The sequence below is a fragment of the Amblyomma maculatum genome, chromosome 10 (genome assembly GCF_055883805.1).
Source record: "Amblyomma maculatum isolate TAMU_Amacu chromosome 10, ASM5588380v1, whole genome shotgun sequence".
Taxonomy (NCBI): Eukaryota; Metazoa; Arthropoda; class Arachnida; order Ixodida; family Ixodidae; genus Amblyomma; species Amblyomma maculatum.
This window is the reverse complement of record NC_139353.1, coordinates 149,171,454-149,199,263: the sequence shown is the minus strand read 5'-3', so window position 1 is coordinate 149,199,263 and position 27,810 is coordinate 149,171,454. Positions and strand designations below refer to the sequence as shown.

Below are 27,810 nucleotides of genomic sequence, written 5' to 3'. Positions count from 1 at the left end.
GACGGACGGACGGACGGACGGACGGACGGACGGACGGACGGACGGACGGACGGACGGACGGACGGACGGACGGACGGACGGACGGACGGACGGACGGACGGACGGACGGACGGACGGACGGACGGACGGACGGACGGACGGACGGACGGACGGACGGACGGACGGACGGACGGACGGACGGACGGACGGACGGACGGACGGACGGACGGACGGACGGACGGACGGACGGACGGACGGACGGACGGACGGACGGACGGACGGACGGACGGACGGACGGACGGACGGACGGACGGACGGACGGACGGACGGACGGACGGACGGACGGACGGACGGACGGACGGACGGACGGACGGACGGACGGACGGACGGACGGACGGACGGACGGACGGACGGACGGACGGACGGACGGACGGACGGACGGACGGACGGACGGACGGACGGACGGACGGACGGACGGACGGACGGACGGACGGACGGACGGACGGACGGACGGACGGACGGATGGGTGGGTGGGTGGGTGGGTGGGTGGGTGGGTGGGTGGATGGATGGATGGATGGATGGATGGATGGATGGATGGATGGATGGATGGATGGATGGATGGATGGATGGGTGGGTGGGTGGGTGGGTGGGTGGGTGGGTGGATGGGTGGATGGGTGGATGGGTGGGTGGATGGGTGGTTGGTTGGTTGGTTGGTTCGTAGGAAGGGAAAGGTGCAGTATCTGTCACACTTGCTCTGTGGACACCTGAACCGCGCCGTAAGGGAGGGGATGAAGGTGGATAATTCTGTACTGTTTGCTGCCAATTACATCAAGCAATTGTACATAATTTGCATATTTCATTTAGTCAAATGTATCAAGTATTGAGAAAATGACAATACTGATAATGCTGATATCGCATTAGTAAAGGAATAGGAAAGTAAAGCAGGGCGAAATCTGTATATTGGAACCGGATTCTGGTAGGTCATTTTACCCGATCCTATCTCATAAACTGCTCCAATATAAAAGTATTTTTTCCACTGTATATGCAGTTGCTGTGCAGCCACTATAGATAACTCCCAGCAATTTCACATGTGGCTCACCTACACCCTGGTTTTACAATGTCAGCATGACTGCTGAGCTTTCGACCCAGTCAAATGCTTTTGCGTAATCAAAGGGCTGGTTATATTAATTCTATCCAGAGCATTTTTCTATCACCTGTTTCACAGTATGGATACTATCATGAAGAGAAGCTTTACCAAAAACCTGCTTGATCCTGTGGTCAATTGAAGTCAAAGGTTGTCCTGATTCTATTAGTGATTATTTTAGCAAATTTATATATAGTTAGCGTCCTTCACAGATTTCGGTGCTGTTCAAGTCATGGCACACATAATTGTACTGCAATATCCCTACCCTCTTTCAAAAATAAGCAGTTACCTAATCTTACCCAGTTTCTTTCCCTCTTATCACACTTTCTATAGCTGTCTTAAACTCGTCCTTTGTTATTGATTGAACATCTGCTTGTCCTGCACTACTGTCATTCTCATCATTGTCCCGATTACTTCGGCTACTGTATAGATGAATGCAGAACTGTTCGCCTGCTATGACTATGTCATCCATATTGGTAATGGCGTTGCCCACCTTATCAATGAGCGTATAGGTCAAATTTTTGCCTCGCATAGTGTTCTCTTGCGTTTAGGCTACTGCCATTCTTTCTATGCTCAATTTTCTCCGTATAGAGCGTATAGGTAAAATTTTTGCCTCGCATAGTGTTCTCTTGCGTTTAGGCTACTGCCATTCTTTCTATGCTCAATTTTCTCCATATAGCGCTTTACATTGGGCACTTTACGCCTGTTGATTAGCTATAATAGCTCTGCCAGTTCTATCCTGTCTTTTTGGTAGGAGGGTCCCACCTTTTGTTTTTTTTTTGACCAAATATTTCATCCCCTCAGACAGTTTACCAGTATCCTGTCTAACCATCCTACCATCTATTTCTGAGGTGCACTCATGATATTTCCAACCTTCCACCATTGCCACATCCGCCAATGGACAGCATCACATTCAACTGTATGAAGTTGTTAATATTGTTACGGACGAAGGAGGAAGAAGGCAGTGGCGCGGGCAGGAGCGCGCACGCTAGGCCCACACACAGATTCATTAAATGTCATCTCACTGTCATCGAGCATCTTCTCTCTGTCCTCTGTTCTCCTGTTGTCATCGCTTTCCGCCACGTAACAATATTATCAATTCACTTAAATGTTCATCTTCCTGCGGTATCGGCGGAATTAATTCCAAAGCTTTGAAAAACAGTAAATATTGTTAAGGAAAAGTACACAACGGTAAACGCTAGTTCACTGTTAGATGCATACCACACACCACAGAACGAAGCCAGCTAAACCTGAGCGTCGTCTTCTTCCCTACTTCACGCCAGCACATCATCGTCGTCTCGATACTGTGCTCCGTAACAATATGTTTCAAGTCTTATTCTTTCACTAATTTTTCAGCAGTCTTTTGATACTGGCTCCGTTCCGCTTGACTGGCCAATTGAGAAGGTCATCGCAGCCAAAAAAGGTGATCAATCATCTTCAGGTAATTATCGACCCATTTCGCTAACTAGTGTATGCTCTAAAATCATGGAACACGACAATGTTGCTACATTTCTAGCGTCAGTCAGCTTTTTCCATCCAATCTTAAAGAAAGGTCATTCATGTGAAACCCAATCAGCTTTGTTCCTGCATGATATTCATTCCAATCTTGACCACAATACCCAACTGATGCATTATTCTAGGATTTTGAGAAAGCATTCCATAAAGTACCTCACTCCCGCCTCTTACTCAAACTGTCCCTTTTAAATCTTCATTCACTTGTCTTCAACCGGATCCGAAGTTGTTTAACAGATTGCATGTAATTTGGTTTTGCTAACAACTTCTCATCGACTTACTCGCATGTTCTTTCAGGAGTGCCTCAAGGCACAGTCCTGGGCCCCTTAATCTCTTTAATATACATGAACGACCTGCCTTCCACGCTAATATCTACCATCCGCCTCATCGTAGATAACTGTGTACTCTACCGCCCTATAACCAACACCGACGATACTTCTGTCCTTCAAAACAGTGGCGTCGCAAGGCGGGTGCGGTCCGCACCGGGTGCAGCGTTTGAAGGGGCGGGGCGGGGGGCGGGGGGGGGGGAACGAAATGAATTATTGTGTGAAGGCACAAAAATGCACTCATTGGTCTCGCTGAGGCACTGACTGGATCTTCTCGTAGACCGAATTAGACTGTTGTGAGAGTGCTTGAACACATGCCTTAGTTTATGCCAGAGACTCCACACCATTTTAACGTTGCAGCGGCCTGTGTATGTGCGTGTATCCCCTGTAAACATCAGCTAAGGTACCCGACACCCATTGGAAACCCCTGTGCGCGGGAGCATTAGACGGCAACTGTCAGCAGCCGCTCCGCCGCATCGCCTCTTTTTGTGTACGTGTAGTTCATTCTCCTTTCTCAAGCAAGGACCACTGGCAGTATCTTTCCGGCAGTCTTTGTTTTTTCATTTATCTCCTGTGCCTTTCTCGCTCCTCGGCCTTACACTTTCAAAACACCGAAAAGCATGGAATGTTTACACAATGCGTAATGCATAAGGCCCATTTTTTCTTATGGTCTCATACTGGGCAATCACCTGTCTTAAGTTGCTTGCTCAGTGAATTTCCTAGCAACTTATAAGTGCTAGTTTTTCTACATTTTACAAAAATATGTGCTTTTAATGTGATGTTTTGCTGAATTATTTGTCGTGGGGCACCATCACTGCGTCTAAGTGTTACAAAGAAAAAAAAAAGCCAATTCACTCGCACTGCAGGGTTGGGTGCAGAGCGAACTTGATTTCAAAGCAAACCATGAGAACAGAAGAGGTAGAAAGGAAGTTGCGATTCTGTGCTTAAAAATGCGCGAGAAAGGGGGGGGGGGGCGTTTTTACACCGGGTGCGGATGACCCTAGCGACGCATCTGCTTCAAAATTACCTCAATGGCATACATCAATGGTGCTCAGCGTGGCTGATCTCTTTAAATAACACAAAGACAGTACTACTTTCCACCACCGTCAAAATTGTACTCCGCCTGCTGATAAAATTAACGATTCTGCCATTACTTCCACTAACTCCTTTAATTACCTTGGTATTACCCTAACTAGTGATTTATCATGAACTTACCATGTTAACCATATTAATAAATTCATCTCATCGAACAATTGGCTACCTTAGTCGTAACCTACGCATGGCTCCTTTTCCATTAAAATTATTAACTTAACTTACAAAACACTTGTGCGATCTAAATTTTAACACACTAGCGCAATCTTTAATCTGCACAAAGCTAACCTTATCACAGCTCTTGAATCTGTACGTAACCATGCTACTCGCTTTATCCTTTCAAACTGGTGACGATACTTTAGCATATCCACCTTAAAGCTTCAATTTCCTTCTCTCGCTTTCCATCGCCAAATTTCATGCCTCTTCCTTTATCACAAGTTTTTTTATAGTTCTCCTCATGACAGCCAACTTACCCAACCGGTACGTCGAACATCCCACACAGGCCATTCTAACAGGGTCATCCCGCGTTGTGTCCGCACTACTGCATTCTAAACTGGAATGACCTTCCCAGCAGTCTTGTGCTAATCTACGACCCTGCTCATTTCAAGACTGCAGAGGCTTTATCATCTTTGTAATCATCTTGTAATCACCAAGTTGAGGACAACCCAGAGGGCTATGGAACGAAAAATGGTAGGGGTAACATTAAGAGATAGAAAGCGTGCAGAGTGGGTGAGAGAAATAACTCAAGTTACTGACATTCTAGTAGAAATTAAGAAGAAGAAATGGACATGGGCAGGACATGTAGTACGAAGAGAGGATAACCGATGGTCGCTGAGAGTAACAAAGTGGATTCCAAGGGAAGGAAAGCGTAGTAGGGGGCGGCAGAAAGTTAGGTGGGCGGATGAGATTAAGAAGTTCGCAGGGGTCAAGTGGATGCAGCTAGCAAAGAACCGGGTAAAGTGGAGAAATATGGGAGAGGCCTTCGCCCTGCAGTGGGTATAATCAGGCTGATGATAATGAATCACCTTACAAATAATGTCTCACCTGGGGACCCTTGAGGTTATAATAAACAAATAAAAATAAAAGTAATGATATCTCAAATTATCTTTCACTGCTTGAAAGCTAAGGTCGTCTTCCTCGGTTTAAAGCATATTTGTTCTGTAGCGGGACCCAAAATTCCTCTACTTTCTCTCTCACTGCTAGTTCATTGATGGACTTCTGCCTTACTTTTTAGTTCCATTCCTTCTTACAATACAGACTAATTTGCGACCTTAATTCTGCAGTCACTGCATTTCATATTTCCGATTACTTCTACATCCTGCACAATGCCAGGGTTTGAGCACAATATGAACTCAATTTAATATTTTGTCTCCCCATTCTGGCTTTTCCGGGCTCAAATCCAATGCTTCAGTTTGCTGAATTTTTGCTAAAGAAGGTATCCATTACTCAAGCTATTGCATTCTGCACACTAGCCTAATAACTGCCTCTTACTATTTCTATAGCCAATACTATAATCACCTACTATCTGGATTTATCTAGGCATCTTCATGAAGAAAACATTATGGGTAGTTTTGTGTAGGTGCCCATTTCACAGCTCCCAATCTGGAGCACAAGTACAGACCACAAAAGAACTTGCTTGAGTGTTAACAGTGCCACGAGCACGAATTCAGAACAACGACCTCATCCGAACATGCCTGCTGACTGAACAAGTACGGGCAGAACCAAAAAACATGAATGAAATGCAAGTACAAACAGTTAAAAATATTTTGTGCCTCACTACTGTGGTGTTATAGACACTGTATGAGAAATTAGGGCTTGTGCTGTCACAGAAAAAACCACCTGTTTTTCATTTAGATGTGTATTGAGCCATTTTTTCAAAGCATTCCAACATGTTAACATGCAGATCAATTAAGGGGAAATGAGGGTGCTACGTGACGCTGGTGGTAACAAAGGACGTTCTACGTCCGCCGCTATGGTTGAGGGTGGCGCTGGTGAACACTCTCAAGGTTCGTATATAGACAACATAAATACCCAAGCAAGTAGCAGGGGGGACAGCGGCCGATGTAGCTCAGTTGGAAGAGCACCGGACGCGATATTCGGAGGTTGTGGGTTCGGTTCCCACCATCGGCACGTTGTTTTTTCTGCTACTTCGTGTTTAATTATCTTTCCCCTAAACAAGATTACATAACTAATTTCTGTGATTATCCAAGTAAATATTAAAAAAAAAAAAGGACATAAAGTAACATCCCCAACACTTTCCTTGGCCTCGCCGGCTGTTGGCTTCTTTCCTTCATGTATTATAACGAGCACCCTCATTTCCCCTTAATTGATCTGCTTGTAGCTTACGGGGGTCTCAGTTCTGGCAGTATTGAAGCCATAGCTAGCGTAAGAGGGTTCTAGCACAGCTTTCGCCCTCGCTCTTGATCACGTTCTACATGACGCTGGCGGTAACAAAGGACGTTCTACGTCCGCCGCTATGGTTGAAGGTGGAGCTGGTGAACACTCTCAAGGTTCGTATACAGACAACATAAATACCCAAGCAAGTAGCAGGGGGGACAGCGGCCGATGTAGCTCAGTTGGAAGAGCACCGGACGCGATATTCGGAGGTCGTGGGTTCTGTTCCCACCATCGGCACGTTGTTTTTTCTGCTACTTCGTGTTTAATTATCTTTCCCCTAAACAAGATTACATTACTAACTTCTGTGATTATCCGAGTAAGCATTAAAAAAAAAAAAAAAAGGACATAAAGTAACATCCCCAACGCTTTCCTTGGCCTCGCCGACTGTTGGCTTCTTTCCTTCAAACATGTTAACATGGCATTTAGGTCACACTAGAGGCGCCACGGTGATCAAGGATAGCAAAAGATGACAGAATTGTCCACAGAAAGTAACATGCACAATAAAATGTTAGCAGGTAGATCATAACATAGATAACTAAAAGCAACAAATCGTGAATACTGTTCATCTTTAGTGCTTTAAACACTTATTCACACCAGAATATTCAACGTTTACTGTGCAGTCTCAAAAAAAAAAAAAAAGCACCGTGTCATATCTGGGGGCTGAAGTGTTCAGTTTCTTTTTTATTAAGGCTAAAGCCTTTCTAGGCTCATGGTGAAAATCTCGTGTCAGCGAGATTTGTCAGCGAGATTTGTCTGCGAGATTCTGCGAGTGACATATACGGTGTCTTTCCTTTCCTGTAAAACAATTATAGATTGCCGGTGAACTTTGATGCGTTCAACGGAATGCTGGCTGTGTTCGACAAGGGGCGCTCTATGTACCGTGTGCAGTAGGCTTTCACATTTCTCCACTGCAGGTTCTGCTGAAACTGTTCAGTAGAGATTTTGTGAAGGTTCAGTAGAGATTTTCTGAAGATTATTTCAGAACTCTTTTCTCATCTTTTTGTGACTGTAACTTCTGAAAGAATTATTTTTTTTTTCCAGCAACATATGAGGCACCTCTGTGCAGTCAAATGTAATGTAATGATGACTTGTTTGTTAAATTCATTGAACTGTATTAGTGTCTTTACGTCCAGAGCATTGCTAACAAAATAAAATGCCGTTACCAGAGGGATTGTATTAATGAGAGTTACATGATGAGGCAAAAAGATAAATTGAAACTGTTATCAGTTCATGACTACAGCTTGCAACTTGCTGGTTAATGCTTCAGTCATGGACAAATGTGAAACCACTGAATGCCTCACATAAATAAAATTGCATGCTGTAGAGAAAGGCGTCCAAAATGAGAAATTCAGAGATGACTAAACAACCGTGGAAGCTAGGATGTGACACTTGTTCGCTATGCTTCTGCACGGTTTGCACTGACTGTGGCCTAATATGGTTACAAGTTGCGGTGGCAGTACATACAGTGCCATAATCCCCTTAACAATGCAATGGCTCTAATTGGGTATTGCCAATTATGAACAGGTGGTGCTACGCATCTGTACTGCCATATGTTTCAGGTAGTGCAGAAATGCCTCAAATCAAGTAGTAGCACTGTTTAGTTTACCGATCCCACCATGCTTCTCGTTCTGATACTTCATTTTCTCTTGAGGCTGTGTTAGCACAGTTAGCATGCTGTGGTTGATATTTCAAGGCTACTGGCCTTTTTTCGTTGACCATGAATAGGAAAAAAAAAGAATTTGGCTTGTTATTGTGTTTTTTTTCTTTTTTGCTGAAGCAAACTGTACACCATCTAGACCCATAAATTGTTGCAGCAACTATTTGCACTGGTTCTGTAACTTTCGTACTTCTTCATGTGCATTTGTTTTCTCCTATTGCCCTCATTTGTGAACCCACTCCTGTAATGACCCCTTTGGGGTTGGCAGTATTCTAAATAAATAAAATAAATAAATAACAGGAACCACTCAGCGGTTAAGGTGCTTAAGTGATGATTTTGAAGTCATGCCTTCAATCGCATCCACGGCAGCTGCGTTTCAATTAAGGCCATGCACAAGGCATCCATTTATCATGTCAGTGCACATTAAAGGATCACAGGTGATGTACCCAGTCTTCAAGCAGCGGGCACAGCTCATGCATCAAACCGAACAGGGCCCATATTCCGAGTTTGCGTTGTTATCGAAGTGTTGCTATCTCACGTGACCTCGAGTCATCTGATTGGTTGAAATGCCAGAACCGGGTGTTACCACCACGAAACTGGAAGATAATGTTCCGGTGTTTCCACCAATCAGATGACTCGAAGTCGCATGAGACAGCGACACTTTGATAACGACGTAACCTTGGAATGCGGGCCCAGGTCTCACTTTCACGGCAATACCCACTGCTATGAGTCCTGTAGGTTACAGTGCAGGTCCTACAGCCTGCAGTACTCATAGCACTCCCCGTACTCGTGGCCCTTCGAACCGCAGAGACTGCACCGAAAAATGATGTGCCTGGCTGGTGCTCTAGAGAAAGGTCCAAGGATGCCTGCTCCGTACACTTTAGCCAAGGCCCTGACAACGATCTCGGACACCTCCCGAATACCCTCACCAGCTGACAGATGGTAACCGTCGTCAGCAAAAAAGTGTCTCTTGGGCGCTTTTGATGAATCCAGGAAGCGATGCTGAAAAAAAAAAAACACTTTCTTCAGAACCAAGGCAGATTGAGACAAATTAGAAAGCATGTATGGTCATCACCATATTGTTCACTTCTCGTGTCTAGGCTGCTGAAAAACCAGTTCCACTGCAGCGTCCACTATGCTAGTGCCAAGTGGAAAAAGCAGTCAAGTGAACAATATGACGATGCCTAGTGACTATTCATTGGAAAGGTATAATAAAAGTCTCAAGTATGTGGCTTGCAGAGGGAAGGAATGTGTTGAGCTGGGTCCTCAAATTTCAGCCTTTGTTCCAGAAATATGTGTTGGCTTCACAAGTCAGCTCATGATTCAGCTTCACCACCAACTTTGTTTCTAAACTGAGATCAACCAAAAACATATTGCCAGGAATGACAGTCACTTCATGGAAACAAAAAGGTAGGACCCCGTTAATGTAAGCGCAGTCAGGATGAACATTAACTGTATTCAAAAGTGCATATAGAGAAAGATAGAGAACCCCTTCTATTTTGCATCAACGTCTAAATTTCCTCTCTTCACAATAAGTGACAATGGTATAATTCGTACCATATCAAAAACTCTGTCTAAGCCATCTTTTCATTGAAGAGAAGCTGAGTCATCAACAAATGTTCTGTTGAATGTTTTTATTTAAACAGCCGCCCATAAGAATCCCACTTCAGCATTTCTCCAATGTCTGTTTGTCTGGCCTTCTCACGAGCATGCTTGTGGAAAGTGGAAGTTGGCAGGTGACATGGCTGGCCACTGACCGTTTCAAGGGCTATGTGATGTCATGAGACGAAATGACATGGCCAAGTTGGCAGCAGCAGCCAATTTGTGTAGCTCCTTTGAGGTGCGAATGGGACCACTGAATCCTGAGTCAGGCACACATACTATACCTAGGCCATGCGGATATGTTTGTATGGCTTAGTATACGTGTAGCAGCAACATAACTATAAAGAGTGGTCTTTCAGAAAAGTAAGACAGTATGCTAATATTTGCGCCCTGAAAATAAAGTGAAAATGTGAAGTGTTAGAGCACCTAATTCACATTTAGCCTAACAACACTAAACTGATCTTTAATTGCGTCTATCTCTTTCCAGGCGATCTCACTCACAGCTACCTGTTGCTCTGTGTCAGCAGGTAGCTATAATTTGGTGTGAGAACTGAAGGGCAGTAAAATCCTGCCTTGTCCCTATCCAGATCACTGTGAGTCACTGATTAACTTTTATCTTGTATGAGGAGAACCCGCTGAGGTGACGATAAAGGGCATTGAAAATGCAGTTCCCAGTAGCCGAGGGCAAACTAAATCCGTGAATTAGCCCATTACTTGCCTTGTGGGGCACTGCATTAACAATCGCATTATGTTTTTTCAGTGCTGTGAAGAAAATGGGATTCGCAACTAAAGCAAGTTCTCAAGGCACTAAGGGCACAAATCGCATTACACACAGAGTATGCCTCTGTGAGCAGACTGTAAGGGCTTTTTTTTTTGTCATGTGGGGTAGCATGCAGTGCCTGCAGCCCTTTCCAAGTCCTTGTTTCCGTATTGAATGAGGAAGCAAGGATTTCCATCTGCCACATATTTCTTTCCCTTCAAGGTGTGGCCTTCCTGATTGCCAGCAGCATGCTGAAAACTTTGTTCTTATTCCTCCTTCATTTCAAAAACCTCATTCTTACCCTTAGGTATAGACTGAAAAACTACCGCTGCAATTGCCACAATATGCAATGTGAGAAAGGCTACAAGTTTGAAAATATTCGTGCTTACATCTACAAATTATTGCAAGCAGAGATTAGGAATTCCAGGCAAACATTAGGGCTTCCAGGATGAAGACAAAATTAAGCTGGCTCCTGCCTTTCCTTGTTGTGGGATGATTTGAAATTATTTTTTGTCTGCTTCTAAGTCATTCTTGTGATACTCTTCGGAAAGCTGCATTACGATGCGTCGCCACGCCAAATGCTACTTAAGGATTGCATGCTCTAATTTGCGTTGCACATTTAAAATATATATTTTAATGTTTTTTTAAAGTCAGTAAAATACAGTAAAAATATTGCCTTTATGCTCTGAAAGCTTAATGTTGGAAGGTCGCTGTTGAAGACATGAACAAAGCATAAAGTTGAAAATGAAAATTAGATTTCAGCCGCAAGTGGAACAGTCGTATTTCTTTAGTGAATTGCAGAGCAAACCAGAGTTTTTTATCCGCCAAAGGAGCACAGTATGCAATACCATTTCATGTCCTGCCATCCTGAGAAATTTGGTGAACTATTTGTAATTACGACTGACTTGCATTTCAACATATACGGCAACCTACAAACAGAGTGCATTTTTCAATATTTTCCTAATGCTTTCAACGTGTTGCACACTCCCATTTGTTTTTAAATTAGATGCTCTTTGTCTAGATTCTTTAACACTGACATGGCTTCACACCTTTCTTACTTTCGACAGCAGTTTCACCTCTTCACTCTGTGATGCAGCACCTGGTATGCCTCAAGGCAGTGTTCTTGGTCCTTTATTGTTTTCAATATTTGTAAATGATTTATCTACTGGATTTATCTTCCCTTCAATTTTTCGCAGATGACCGCATTCATAGTTGATCACCTTGCTCTCCGAAATGACCTGAACCTAATCTCAGACTGGTGCAATAAATGAAAAACGAATATCAACTCTACTAAATGCAAGATTTTAAGCCACAAGTGTATTAATCATAACTTTTCGTACCTCACAGAGAGCATCACAGTGTCTCGGGCTTCATCATGCACAAGTATCTAGGCATTCATCTGATGCACAATATTTCATGGCCCACGCACATTCATGCCATTTGTGCGAAAGCTTCCACATCACTCGAGTACCTGCATCGAAACTTGCATACCTCTTTTAACAGCATAAGAAAACAGGCATGCCTAGCATTCGTACAGCCACAACTAGAATTTGCATCACCCGCATAGTTCCATATCAAAGCTACTTAATTAACACACTAGAATCCATTCAAAATAGACCTGCTTGTCTCACGACACACAAGTACTCCATGACACTACAGTTGCTATGCAGGTTAACACAGATCAAGCATGATACCTGCCTTCAGCCATTAGACATTCATTGCTCCATAGCTCTTTTATGGTTACTACATAAATATTCTTACAGCACCAGGCCACCTCCATTACCTCTGGAAGCTGTTTCATGCATTTCACATTGCCTACATAACCAGTACAGCATAAAACACACTCACGGAAGAACTCAAGCTTTTTATTCATCCGCACTTCCATGTGCTGTAGTTTGGAATGATCTTCCTGCCATTATTGCGTGTATGTGCAACCATTAATCATTCCATGACTAGCTAGGCAAACATTTTCTCCTGCGATATCTTAGGTTTGGTTTGGTTTCAGGGGTTTAACGTCCCAAAGCAACTCAGGCTATGAGAGAAGCCGTAGTGGAGAACTCCGGAATTTTGACCTCCTGGGGTTCCTTAACGTGCACTGACATCACACAGCAGACGGGCGCCTTGCTCTTCGCCTCCACCGAAAGGCGACTGGCGAGGCTGGGATTCGATCCCGCATTCTTGGGAACACTAGTCGAGCGCTGTAACCACTGCACCACCCCGACGGGGTAGTGATATCTTAACAATTCTTTATCTTTGTTCTGCAGTTTGTGATTTTTTTTTTCATTGTTATGGAATTTTATTTTGGTTTCTTGTGCGCTTTAATTTTTCAATGACTGACGTTAGTAATATGACCACTACCTTTTTTTTTCTAGACATGTACTTACCATATTTTGCATTCATGCCACTACTAAACACCTTTAATTATGTAAAATTTGTACCCTTAAGTTTTGTAATGCACAATACTTTCTGTTCATTTGTGCTTTGTATTTCATGTATTAACTGTTTTTTTTTTTACATATGTCATTTTTTGTCCTCCTCACTCACTGTCTTTCTGGGCCCTGTAAGAAATCATAAATAAATATCACCAATGAAAATATGCCTCAACTGAAAGCGTTACTTGAAAAGCAGTAGGAATTTTTCCAAAGTCTAGCCAAAGAACCTTAAGAAATCGTGACAGTAAGCATCAATTCCCATATCTGTCAAATCTGGAAAGTGTTTTGCTGATAGGTATTACAGTGAAAAGCTGCCTGTTTGAGGTTGTGTAAAAAATTACTGAGTCACAACATTGAAGATGCCTTGATGAACCAGTGTGAGGACTTTGAAGCATTTTCTTCTTTCGCCAACAAACATTGACATTCGAGATTACACCTGGTGTGCCATTTTCATTAGGAGTGCAAAGATCTCAAGGTGACAGGAGAACTACTAAACTTTATCCCAATAAAAGGTATGACTACAGCAGAAGACATTAATATTCTTGAAGGGGTTGTTCAACACACCACTTAGCACTAGGAAGGGATGGTGTGTGTTGCAAATGACAGATAGCCTTTAATGGTTGAAACCAGGAGCAGTCTTGTGGGACATTTGAGAACGAAGGTTTCAGTGTCAACAGATAGTGTTTTACAGTGCATTGCACCTTCCACCAAGAAGTACTATGCAGCACGTCACTGAGCATAAAATCTGTCATGGACGTTGTATTTGGTGCAGTGCACTCCATTGGGAGTTCACAATCTCTTTCTATCTGTGCAATAAGAGGTAGAACATACTGGGAAATCATCCAGCAGAGATGCGACTTGTGGATGGCTAGCGGAAAAGTGCTGAAGAGATTTTTTGTACCTCAGAAAGGAAACTAGGTAGACTGCTGATGTGTAAGATAAGAAGTGGCTTTGTTCCCCTTGTATTTCTCACATAGTTATGTGATCCCCTGAACATCTTGAATGCAGAACTTCAGGAAAAAAATAGGCAAGGATGTTTGTGCCTTTCAGGTGAGATTACAACTCTAGCAGCACCAAATAAGAGCAAGTCCACAGGACCACTTTACAACTATTGCTTAGAATCTTGTGATGTTTTTGCAGATTTGCTCAACGATAGGGAGGAAAATTTTGAAATTTTGTTCCAAGACATGCATGCCTCTCCAAAGAATTCAAAAAGTTTTCTTTTAACTATTTCTTGTGCAGATCAACAATGTCAAGCCCAAGTTGCAAATGACACCGAATTTCAGCAACCACAGCATATGACAGGAGTTTGAGGATACAGGTGTTGCTGAGTTTTACTTTTTTTTTGAACAAGACACTTGATCGAGCTCTGGATCACCAAGCGACAAAAATCATTGCATTTTCAAAAGCTCACAATCGTGCGAGCAATTATCACTACCATATGTACTGAAACAGTCGTTCCACGTGAAATGCTCCAGACACCATTGATGACCACCACTCGACTGTTTAAAAAAACAAGAATGGGCATGTTGGTAATTGTGTGAACGGCTTTTCATTGCTATCACCTGATATCACTGGCATGTATGTCATGAAACTTCTCGAACACGTCATTGCATCTAACATGGCACAATTTTTAGGAGGCTTCAGAAGGTTCCTTCTTTCCAATACAGCACGGATTTAGAAAACTATACTATCATGAGCCACGCAACTCTGGGCCTTACTAATGAGCTGCTACACAGAAGACAAGACTCCTCAAAATAACTATGTATTCCTCGACTATACTAAAGCCTTCATTCCATTTCCACATTGTTGTCTGATAGCTGACCTATCATCTTTGGGCCATAATTCCTTAGCAATTGCTTGAATAAGAAACTTTTTCTCAATTTGTAAGCAGCTCACTTTTGTCAATCATCATCATCATCATCACTTTTGTCAATAATTGATCCTATTTAAACAGTACAACACCTAACATACTACAAGGTAGTATAATAGGCCTGTTATTATTTTTGGTCTGCAAAATAAGGGCTGGAAGCACGCTCGAACATTTTGGAGTAGCCCAGGGGGCAGTAATGATGCTATTATGGAGCAGCTTTGGAGCAATAAAAAGAGAATTTTTGAACAATTATGTATTGGAACATGTTTTATAGGGCCAAACATTTTTATTAACTGCATTTTTTTATCCCTGAAATACATAAGAATTTCATTTGGTCAATTTTAATTCAACATTCAGTGCTTCGCTGGCTATGCATGCCTCCCTGTCGAGCCAGGACAAACCGCCCAAACCATGTACAGAAGATTAAAATAATACAGCTGACCTAAACAACAATTTAGAACAGACTAGCAGCAAACAGAATGCTTGCTTCACTACAATACTGAATATCAAGTTTGACTAAAAGTTTTCGACTATTTTGGTTTCATTGATTCAAATGTGGAGTGTAGCACATTGATGCATTGAAGCACTCCCACTAGCTTGGAGTTCACATCAATGAGCAGTATATTTCTGCTCCCTATCTTGTGCATATCCTGTTTCATCCTATGCTTGTGCCTATAAAATTCTTGGGAATTCGTCAGTAGTGCATTCAGGGTGGATAGATAAAACTAAAGAGCAGCCTTTTCCTCTTTTAGCTTGTTTACTTCACTGCTTTTTGGCAGTACATCCTCATGCTTTCACTTGAGAGACGCTGGGGCTTCCTTAATTTCAACACACTGGAATTAGGCCCTGTATGGCTTTGCAACACTTGTGAGAACATTTGTAGCAATTGGCACCTTCAAGGTGCCAACCCCATAATGCTTCAACTACGTTTTTGTAGGCTTGAGATGGTTGTTAAAGGAGAGGCTCAGTGGTGAAATACCTTCTTGCTTTAGCAGCAGAAGCATCAGAACAACTCATGTAGATCTTTGTAGCTGGACAAGTTGGCCGACACTTCGTGGTAGTTTGTAGTGTTTGCTTTTCTCGCTTCTCTTACTACCAGTGACTCAGAAGGCTAGGAGGTGGTGCTAGTTCATACACAAAGAACATTTTTTGAAATTTCCTCCAATCACTTGTGCAGCACCAAGACCGCTCCATCGAAATGCACTAGGCGTGTTAGTATACAGATATTGGAAAGTTGGTGCAACAAGCTCTGGTAGGAATTGTGACGAATAGAAAGAAGTGGGGAACTAAAAAAAAACTGGTTTCTCGTTTCAAATTTCCTCGCGAAAAAAATATTTATCATGCTTCGTGTATCTCTTAGTTTATGAAAATTTTATTCATATTACCATTGCAAGAACACTTATAACTGTGGTACCAGTGTGCTGCCATTGCTTGAACTAAGACAGTCCTTATAGCATGGACATGCAACTCTTGACATGCAACCAACGTGCTGCACTTCTGACATTTGCTTAATTGAATTGGATCGAATCATATTTTCCTGTAGGCAGCATTAATGGCCCATCGTTTGACAAAAGTCCATTGTCGTGTACGATGTGTTTTGCACCGAATACTGAAAAAACAAACAGTAGTCTTTTTACGTGTTTATGTGTGAGCTCTGCGTCCTAACAAGTGGTGATGGACGAAATACATCCCCAAAACGAGGGATGAAGAACAGTAATGGGGACCGGAAGACTAGTGCCTGAAAGGCGGTAAGAAGCGAATGAAACACAGGCTGGAAGAGAGGCATGCCACTCTTGGAGGGGTGTACTCCAAACTGACCGCAGTCTGTGCTTCGAAGCTATGACTTACGGCTGTAATGGCCATTGGGGTCTGGGGTCAAAGAAGCCACCACGACTGTGGCGTTCAGAAATTTGGAAAAAGAAAACAACGAAGAAGAAGGATCTTCCAACAATCAGGTGAAAAAAACTTCAAGGGAGAGGGCAAATTCGAGGAGAGCAGATCGACGCAAGAGACAGGAGAGATTGAACTCTGGTGTCGAACAGAGAAGCCACACTCTGAGTGCAATTTATTGTTCACAATTATGGAAATCAATTCCTTGTAATCTGGAATTGTCAACTGCTGTTGGGCTTTGTTGGAGAATGCCTGAAAGACGGAATAAGGAACCTGCCTGACTCCCATGTTCTGCTAAATTTAATGGCAAAACACCAAGGCAGCCAGTTTGGAGAAGTTATGGTGCAATATTGTATTTTCGAATAGGATGGAGCAAGGAAAGCAGTTTGGAGCAGAATGGAGCAGCAAATCCATTCCTGCATAAATGTCGTGCCATTAAATATTGCCTCAGCCATCGGACTGTTTGCCGAGTATTACATTATTTATAGAAAGATCCTATCTATTGACAACAATGCTTTTCAGGAAGATCAGTACTAGCTGGTGTTCATTATGAAAAATCCCCTTACGCTATAAAAGCCTGATAATGTCATTTAGTCACAAAGAATCCGATTCTCTTTACTTATTAACTGCATAAGTCCAGGCACTGTTGTGTCATCATACAAGTGCCTAGCGTTCATTTTGTTTTCTTTCACGAAAAGCCAATACAGAAAAAGCTTTTGCTAAAGACAACCGTCCATCTATATAAAATATCACCTCAGAGGCACGCTCACTTCCACCCAGCAGCTTGCCTATCAAATGTTTGTTCTGCCTTAACTTGAATATGCATCTTTCATTGTCCTTCATCGACACTACTTACTTGACTCCATAGAGCACATAAAAAGTGCTGCAGCTTGTTTCATTGTTCAACATGACAGCTGAAATTTTACTAAGATTAAGAGACTGCCGTTCCTCTTGTCCTTAGAATCTCACAGAACAGCACTTATTTGCCTCCTCCATAAAATTGCTTACAGCAGGCACCGTTTTACCCTACCTCGAGCACAAATGAGCTGCACATTCCACATGATTACCCAAGTTTCAAGTGTTCCTTGGAAAGAACCACTGCTTTTTATTAATCAGCACTGTCAGTCATGTGCTATTGTGTATTGTCGTGTTTTTCAAGACATTGTTGTTCATGTCTCTGACCCCGTTACTTTCGAAGCAAAAATGTGCTGCATTTTGTTTCCATCATGAGCTCTATTTTCGAATTGGTCATTTACTATGGTAAAATGATGTTGAAATAATGCTGTTCTATTGTCACCCCAGTTTCTAATACAGCCTCCTCACACTTGCTGGAGCATGTTAGGCATGTGAACAAAAAAAATTAGGTAAATTGACACAGCCAAGCTGAGATTATCGAAATGGGGAGAGAGGGCGAATATTATGCTAGTAGACTATTTTTTACCAAAAGAGCTCGCCAGTTCATGGCCAAATGCAGGCGCTAAATTTCTGTTGAATCCCGCCACAACGAAATTTCCGCGACAACGAATAATTTTTTATTCCCCGCGAGTATCCTATAAGAATTAATGGCCTAAATTTCTCTGCACAACGAACCATTTTTGCAGAGCGTTTCCGCTTCAACGAAATTTTCGCGTTCAAAATCGAAACCGAAACTAGTTTTATTGGCGAGAAGTCCAAGTCAAATCCAAAGCCACATTAAGCATGAAATCACGTGATTGCAGTTCCGCCATTTTGGCTTTGTGTCGTGGTCGCGTTGTTCACTCGCTGCCTTTCTCTTCGACAACGACGAGTTTTCATCCGCAGGACACGATGGCAACGCTAGTAAAAAAACGCAAAACTCTTTCCCTTGAGCAAAAAGCTCAAATAATCGCCCAAGCAGAAAGCGGAAGGAAGAAAGCGGCAATTGCTGAAGACTTCGGAATTCCTGCAAGTTCGCTGTCAACGATTCTAGGCAATAAGGACAGCGTGAGAATGGCACTTGCTTCAGGCACATCCTCGAAGCACAAAAAGGTGACGCGGCCCCTCCATGAAGAGTTGGACAAAGCAGTGCATGCGTGGTTTGTGGAAGCACGAGCCAGCAACGTCCCCCTGTCCGGAAGCATCGTCCAGCAGAAAGCCTTGAACTATGCATGCCTACTTGGCATTGATGATTTTAAAGCCAGCATTGGCTGGCTAAACCGTTTCAAGGCCCGCCATAACATCGTTGGAAAAGTGTTGTGCGGCGAGTCAATGTCAGCAGACGTGGACGGAGCAGCTGCTTGGAAGGCGAGTAACAAGGCCGGAATTTTAAGCAACTTCGCGCCTGCAGACATTTACAACGCCGACGAGACCGGGCTATTCTACGAGATGTTGCCGGCTAGGACGCTCGACTTCAAGGGGCAGCGCTGTCACGGCGGCAAACACAGCAAAAAACGCATCACAGTGCTGCTTTGCACAAACATGGATGGCTCGGACAAGCGTCCGCCGTTAGTCATAGGCAAAAGTGCCAAGCCGCGCTGTTTTAAGGGAACTCGTAGCCTACCTGTGCAGTACAAGGCGAACAACAAGTCATGGATGACCCGCGCTATTTTCACCGAGTGGATGATGGCATTCGACCGCGACATGAAGCGGCAGGGCCGTAAAGTTTGCTTGCTTTTGGACAATTGTTCAGCGCATCACTCCGACGAAGTCAAGCTCACTAACACGGAGCTGAGGTTTTTCCCTCCCAATTGCACGTCTGTCTTACAGCCTCTCGATCAGGGCGTGATTCTTAGCCTGAAGCGCGCTTACCGCGGGAGGTTAATTCAGCGGCTGCTTTTTAACACTGAAACCGGCCGAGACACGAAGGTGGACTTGTACGTGGCACTGCAGATTATGTCTGCTGCCTGGAGCACACTGGGGCGCTCAGTAATTGTGAACTGTTTCAGGCACGCCGGATTTGCCGAAGGTCGACCCGTACACTCTGCTGGCCTAACACCAGGCGTTACAGACGACGACGAAGAGGCGTCACCGGCTCCGGGGATCGCGGCCGCCTGGAAAACGCTGGGAGAAATAGGAACCGTGCCGCCTAATCTCGAGCTCGACGAATACATCGGCGCTGACGCTTGTGTTGTTGTTCACGAAGATGTGAGTGATGAGCAGATCATAAAAGCTGCCCGGAATGATAAGGACTCTTCCGATGAAGACGACGACGTACTGGAAGCGCCGGCTGCGGCAACCGCCGTACAGGTGATGGACGCTTTTGATGTCATCAGGAATTTCGTTGCTGTCCGAGACGACGATGTTGCAATGGGTTTGCTGACCGAGTGCGAAAATCGCGTGACGGCGTTGCTCGCCGTGAAGCGTAAGCAAACCAAGCTTACAGATTTTTGGCATTAAACGCCTTTGCTGCTGCTTGGGCAATTCTTTCTGCGTTTCACGTCAAATTTTTGCGATAACGAAGTTCCGCGAGAACGAATTTTTTTTCGTGCACCGTGAATTTCGTTATAGCGGGATTCAACTGTATACACATTTTGCCATGCTTTGTGTAGGTTGGCATCTTGCAAGCATCAGTCTGCAAATGCACCTATCAACAATAGACAGCTATAAAACTTGGCATTCGTGATTATGAAAGTCGTACCTTGCCAACTGCCATATCACGTCTGCTGCGAGAGAGTTTTCGAGTCAGCTTGGATTCATTCATGTGTGGTGTGAACCAGCAGCTGACATAAAGTTAGCACCGATTGCATTCTTGGCTGGTTACTTTGCATGTCCATTTGAAGAGAAAGTATGAATAGTTTTACAGAATCTCATGAAACATTTGTATTTATTCTGTTTTCAGTGCCTGCCCGTGTTTTCATTATTTATATATTACCAAAGTTTAAATAACTTCTAGTGCTTACTTTAAAGTGTCAATAATTTTATTTTATTAGTCCCCATCCATTAACTTCGTGCCTTGTGATTCCTGCAAAACCCTGGACTTATCAAAATGCTTGATGATGGACGCATAAAGTGTCTGAAAATCACCGTGCACCTTTGTTAGCAAGGTGATGAAGTGCCCGGAGGTCAGAAGAAGCAGCAAGCTATGCAACATGTTGGTTTCATCCCTTCTTCCCTATTTTGTGCAATTTCCGGAGTTGATTTGCGAGAGAGAAGACCGCAGTCGCACTAAGGACCTAACCAAACTAATGCGACCACTGCTGACCAACTGGACAGGCAACATCAATCAGACAGTGGAAAAAATCACACTTGCACATAAACCTTTTTCGAGAAAAGTTCTTCGCTTGTAAAATAAGCTTGCGTGTCTTCTGTGCATCACGCGGCTTCATAATCAAACGAGAAAAAAATTGCCTGAGCCTGCGGGCGTGTCATTGAACTGGTTGTCTTGTGTTGTTTCTTTTGCAACAGTTTGAGTTAGCTTTAGTATGTTTTGGTGGTGGTACCCACTTGAATATTATTTCCAGTGAAAACGGAGGAACAGGCTGAACAATAATGTTGAACGCTACGTCCTGAATTGTAAATTTCCAGAAAAGTGCACGCTGAATCAATGGCCCCAAACCATGTCCCGATTTCAAGATTGCAATATCTAATAGGGGAGAAAACCTGGGCCAGGGGGCGCTGCGCCGCTCTGTGCGTCAGCGCCCTCCATGGAGACCCTGTCAAAATCTACGCGCAGCCCGGCCGCGTCGTCTGCTAGCCGCCGCATAGAAAAGCATGTTGTCGTCTGCTCCGCGCTGCTTTCTAGCACGTGTTTGCGCGCGCGCGCTCGGTTGTTTCTCTCCTCCTCCGGCCGCATTGTGGCCACCGTCGAGCTCTAACAATGAGGGGGGAATAAGAAAGAAAAGAACTAGAAGGAAAATAATGACGGCGCACTTTTTTCGCGAAGCTTGTGTGGAAACGGTAACGGGATGGTTGTGGGCCTTTCTACGGGATGGTTGTGAGCCTTTCTTTTTTTCTTTTTTTTTTGGGGGGGGGGGGGGGATATCTCGTACCGTTCGTGTGTCGTACTTCTCTAACTGGCGGTGCTGAAGCAGCCATCGTGGAACCGGGTCGGCCTCAAGAAACAGATATTCGTCATTAATGCGATCACTTTACGTCAATCATCCTATCCTCATACGCGATCCTGCTTCGGGAGCTCAAAACAAGCGCGTTCGCTATAGGAGATAACTGAACTAGGAATCGCGGCGCGTAACAGTGCAATTAAGAAGACAAAGATTTCCGTGGAGAGATGTCCCCGTCTGCATGGAAAGTCGTCAGACATTTCCTCGCTGTTCGTCTCGTAGAGAGGAAACTGCCGAAAGAATTCTTTCTGCGTTTCACGTCAAATTTTTGCGATAACGAAGTTCCGCGAGAACGAATTTTTTTTCGTGCACCGTGAATTTCGTTATAGCGGGATTCAACTGTATATAGAACGCGTTTATAGATTATACGTACAATGAATAAATGTTGCTGCAAGTCAGCCCTCAGATCATAGTATGGTCTCAATTCTGCTTGCTTCTTCTGTGCTCTGTTCGCTGGTAATGCGTAGATCAAGACACACACGAGATCAAACGTTGCACGAAACAGCATGCATACTCACTTCCAGGTTCAGTATCACATGGTTCATCAGCTGAAAAGTCCTCTTGATCTTTTTGTTGAGTAATCGACGGCCGTTGAGCCAGCGGCGGCTTGCTTCATTGTCTGTTCCGAAGCAGCGTGGCAAAATGTTCGTGACAAAAACAATGCCCACGCCACCCAGAAGCTGCAGGACGAGGGCCTAGGATGTGAAATGATAAATGAGACTTTATTACTGCAATTAAAAAGCGTCGACGATTTGTAAAATCACGTACCTTAATGTTCTCGCAAATATCTTGCGGTCTGAAATCCGGGTTGCACAGGTCGTTGCCGCCGACATATACAATCGCAAAGTCTGCGCGCCGCAGATCAAGGCGCCGCACGGCGTTTGCGAGACGCAAGGCGTCGTAGCCTCCGAAACTGAACGTGCAGGTCTCTACAGATGGGATTAACCGCAGACGAGCCCTGCACAAACGCTTCAGCTGGCAATCGCCAACCAGTACGCCTCGCAATGCCATGGCGGATGATGGACGCTGTGGGCTACAACAAACTAAAGTTCGCGCGCAGAGAAGGTACACGTGCACAACGCATACAGTGGTTGGGGACGGTTGGGGACACCCAGAAAGCTAGGGACCAAACAGCACTAGGTTTGATTCAATTAGGGAAGGCATAGGGACGGCTTGGAGTTGGGTTTGGCTGACGATTTACTCGCGTGCTTCCAGATGCGCCCGATACTGCTCCACCTCAGTCTCGAATTTGGTTGGTTGGTTTTGTGGGGTTTAACGTCCCAAAGCGACTCAGGCTATGAGAGACGCCGTAGTGGAGGACTCCGGAAATTTCGACCACCTGGGGTTCTTTAACGTGCACTGACATCGCACAGCACACGGGCGCCTTGCTTTTCGCCTCCACCGAAAAGCGGCCGCCGAGGCCGGGAGGCTCTGCACAACACAGCAAGCAAGTAGCATGCAATCTGAATTCCTTCTCCTGCTAAGCCGTAGCCCAGCAACATCAAAAGCTTGTATACTAACTACCATACTTGTAGAGGCGATAGCACACCTTGCAAAGGTGTCAATGTTTAAATAAACCGTCATGTGAATTTTGTTAGTCATGTATTTTCTTTGCGACAATCAAAAGCTCCTTGTCGAACTAAACCTGGGCTGATAAACGCAGAACACTGAAAGAGACATGAGAATGACCGCCTGCCGCCGGGGCAATAATCAGCGTGGTATTGAGACATGCAGGTTTGCTTGAAAGTGTGTGGAAGAGGAAGAGGGAAAGGTGTTCCAAACGGCTGCCCTGTACCAGGGGAATGGGATTTTGGGATATAAAAGGAAATCAGAGAAGAGGTCAGGAGCACGATAACTTCTGACACACAAGCATGAGGCCCTCGAATAATGAAACTAGTGCTTTGTAGGCCTTAAGGGTCAACAATGGCTTTGGCCACAGTTCCATGATCTCAACATCCATCAGATGGTGAGAACAAAGGTTTAAAGAACTAATACAGTTTCTGAAAACGTTAGTTATGGTTTAGCTCTGGTAAACCCTAGTTGAATTGCAAGAGCAACGACGGAAGCTTCTTTTGCTTGCTACGTTATTCCCCTATCATGCCCCATCAGTGTAAGGTGCTACATTATTGGGGGGCACTTAATCCCTGGTATAACGCGAGAATGTAAGCTACCAGCCCACATATAAAGTCACGCTTCAACCAAGCCGTACAGAAATGCCTGCGTATCATAGGGGTAACGAGAATGCAAACTGTTCTTGCAGGCTGATTCTGATATCACCCTCTCATATGAAAAGAGTGACCCGAGTTGGCAGCTCCTGCCCATAGCATAGGGGTAACGTGAATTGAAATGTCATGGCAGGCTGAATTTTTATGAGGAGACCGTAGCTACGCCTCTTCACGGCGTAGCTGCGGCCACCCAAGGTCTCGCTTTGGCTGTTGTAGTAGTATTGCTTTCGCAATTAATTGCCAAAACATAAGGCTGGTGACACCTACCACACATAAATGCAAAGATAGTTTGCCATTAGCAGCACTGTCAAAGGCAGCACCACTGTCAGCATACTAGAACGCTGCCCATGCAAACCATTTTAAAAGATGGTGAGAACGCAGAATTACACCACGCAAAATGCAATGAAGAGAGAAAAAAAAAGATGTAGGTGCCTGAAGGTTCTTTGAATGAAAATAACCCTTTGCATTGCGGTTGTTCTTAAAGATGTAGTGCATGTGTCAACCCCAGGCAGTGTAGCCAGTCTACTAGTAGAGTTACAAAATTTGAACATAATACGGCATCACTACTGGTTCTGGCCAATCACATAAGAGGAGGATGAGAATATACAACGAAGTGGTGCGCCGTGTGTCCTCATTATCCTCGTGTTTTCAACCAGTGGCAAGTAATAAGTGCCCATGACAATGCCCGATGCCGGCAGAACAAGGGCCCAATCATCAAAGTGTAGTTGGCAACGAAGTTCGAATTGCACGTTGTTTGCCTGGCTTCTATACGCTGGTGGTCGCTGCCTCAGAAGTGATAGGCAGCGCAAGAGCAACTTTCAATAATAATCTTGGGGCATGTGTGTGCTGTGAAATCAAAAACTGCACTACCGTGCAAATTTGCAGCAAGCCGCTCAGATCACGCTCAAGTGTGGAAGGCAGGAAGGAGTGGCATTTCTCTTTTCATCTCTGCTAACATCGTAACATATTCACATTTTTGTTTTTTGAAGTTGCAAGCGCACCACAATGCCACCCCTCGAGAAATTATAAACAAGGTGCAGAGGCGGGATGAAGTGCAGGGTACGTGCAGATGCGCAGCGCATTCTAGTGATGAAATTTTTTGCCTCGCCCTTTTGTTTTTCACGGTGTTCGACCTGAAATTTTGCGCAGTCCCAATGAGTTCGAAACAATGAGGTTTTACTGTATGTGTTTACTTGTCTCAGACAGCTGACTGTACCTTTAACGTCATTATAGCCAAAATTCATATTCTACACCAAGTTCACTCATCTGCGCTTTAATTATGGTCTAGCTTGTGCAGTTTCAAGCAATATCAGATGCCATGAAGTAAAGTGCTGTGGGTGTGCATATGCCAAACAAAATTGTAGGCCACAGGACACAATACCAGAGCTATAGGTCAATTTCAACCAAGTGGCATTTTCTGCATTGTTTTAATCAAGACAGATGTCGCATTAAAGACTGGGCTGGACAACTTGAGCTAACAACGAAATATTGTGATGTTATCATAAGGTACAGTAAACTAAAACTATTTGACCCCCATTAATTCGAAATTTCAAAATAGGAGTGCAGTCCCAGCTGACGTCCGTGTAAATCTATGGTGTCAGACGCTCGTCAATTCGGACATGGAAGGCCTTGTGCCTGTTAATTCAGATGAGGAGTCGCATCCAGGTATGACCTGCGAAGCTAGTGGTTAGCCAAACTGATGTTCTCTGACATGAATTGCATAAAACAGTGGTACCTACACACCTCAGACGTGCACGCTACGGCAGGAATGATGATGATCAGAAGTATTCCACTGCCGAAATACAGCATAGCCACATAAATAGTTTTGCTTAAATTCACGCCATCCCACCACTGACATTGGGCCTGTGCATAGGTCAGCCGTGTCGTTTCGGACGCTGCTTAGCACGTCACACGCTGTTCTAACGACCACGCATATTTCTCTCTCTTGAATCCATATGCTTCCTCCACTCTTCAAGTACACTGAACCGTAGCGTTCTGAGGATGATCATCCATGCGTTGAAGCTTCCTCAAAATGAAATGGGGTTGTTCGTGAAGAGGTACCATTGCTACTGAGCTGCACTACGAAAATGTTTGTGAAGGCTGAGTCGAGCCAGCAAGCAAGCAAGCAAATAAAGAAGGAATCTAGCAGAACAGATGGTTTTTGGGAAAGTCAAAGTGTCAAATGAACTCGTACAGTTTCTACTGAGATATGTCAATGTATGTGCCAACTCTGTGGTGAAAATATATACAGCTTGAGAAAAACATGCAAACACCACAGTGAATGAACAACTTATGTTTCATGTCAAAATAGAAATACAATGATATACATACAGCATCTGCACCAAACTCAAGGACAGCATAATGCATACAGCAGCAGTATTTCAGCTTACATGGTAAGTTATGAAAGCTGAATTTTAAGCATGGCAGCATGCTTTTGGCGCATATATAATTTATATTGATTGGTTCAAATGAGTAATATCAAGGGGCAGGATTTTTCAGTTTTTGTTTGGAAAATTTGGCTGCATCTTTAAGTGTTCTTTTTCAGAACATGTTTAGTCTTTCTTTCTTCTTTTTGCAAATATTATTTTCAACGAGTCAATTACTTTTCTCATTATCTATATGTCAATCTTTGTGGTCAACGGTTGCTTATAGTGCGTCTCAACATTTTTGTCAGCGCAAACAATTTATTTACTTCTAATTAATGTCCAAATGAGAGCATTTTGAACTCTGCCTGTGAAAGAAATTATTCATTGAGAAAAATGCAACTCAATAAATAAGAAAGTAGGCAGAATAAAAATGCAAGTAGAAGTTTACTTCAATGAACTATAGTAGTTTAAAATATTAGTGTTGGTTTCTTGAGTTCCTGCGCTGCATCAAATGAAAGCATGGGGCACTGTTATGTTCCCTCCTCATCATTGTCTCCAAGTGTGCCCTAACCTTTTATTTATCATGGCTGACCGACTTGCCGAGCAATGCACCCTCTTAAATTCCATAGCCTTAGTGTTGACCGAAGTGATGGTTTGGCTTGGTTTGTAGGGTTTAACGTCCTGAAGCAACTCTTTAGACAACGCGAGGCACCAAAACGAAGGACGCCAGAAATTTCGACCACATGGGGTTCTTTAACATGCACTGACACTGCACAGTAAGCGGGCACCTTGGTTTTTTAATCCTGCATCCTTGAGTTCATTAGGCGAGCGCTCTAACCACTGAGCCACAGTGATAGGTGTGACAGGGTGTGACACAAGTGATGGAACTGCCACTCATTCACTGTGGTAATTAGAACAGAAGTTTTCATGATGCCCATGCATGGTTCCATGTCACCGCTCTAAAATCAGCTGATACTAAACATCCTTAACCGAGTAGTTGCTCTAATCGGGTGGTGATAGGAAATAAAAAGTGCTCAGATAGCAGGCGGCTGGGAGGTGGTGCTTCCCGGTCTACCGAGGTAACGAAGCAATATCTCAAATTGCACAACTGGTTGCTTATCTAATAATACACAGTGGCATCATGTCCCTGACTTCTCTATTAAACTAGTCAATTTTCAACCTTGACCCAGTGCAATTTGTGCTCAACAGCCAGCCAACTATGCCTTACATGTCAAGAATAATGGCTTCTTTCGGTTAAGCTCAAATTTAAAGAAACTGAAACTGACATACTTTTATGGGTGTTTTTGCTTAAACCAAGAAGTCCAGTCTCTAGTTATATATTCAACAAAAAAATAGTGCTAAATGACCTCGAAGAAAGGCAACTATGCACCTGAAGAGCCCTGGGTCAAGGTGCTACTTATACTCTATCTCAGTAGTTCCTTGCACCAGTACCAAAGCTACCATGATTGCAGAGGCAACGGTTTGAGGCTGTGGAATGTAGCGCCAGTATAAAGTGCCCGTAAAGCATATGGGATGACAT

The 27,810-nt window shown here is 43.9% G+C and overlaps 1 protein-coding gene across 1 annotated transcript in view; it reads right to left on the bottom strand.

The window, feature by feature from the left end:
• Nucleotides 1–8,622: 8,622 nt before the first annotated feature.
• Nucleotides 8,623–27,810, bottom strand: part of LOC146177702 (uncharacterized) — a 44,650-nt gene continuing 25,462 nt past the window's right edge. Inside the window, exon 5 of the mRNA XM_084581621.1 lies at nt 8,623–9,109. Within this exon, the coding sequence (XP_084437747.1) occupies nt 8,623–9,109 (487 nt within the window). The remainder of the gene's footprint in view (nt 9,110–27,810) is intronic.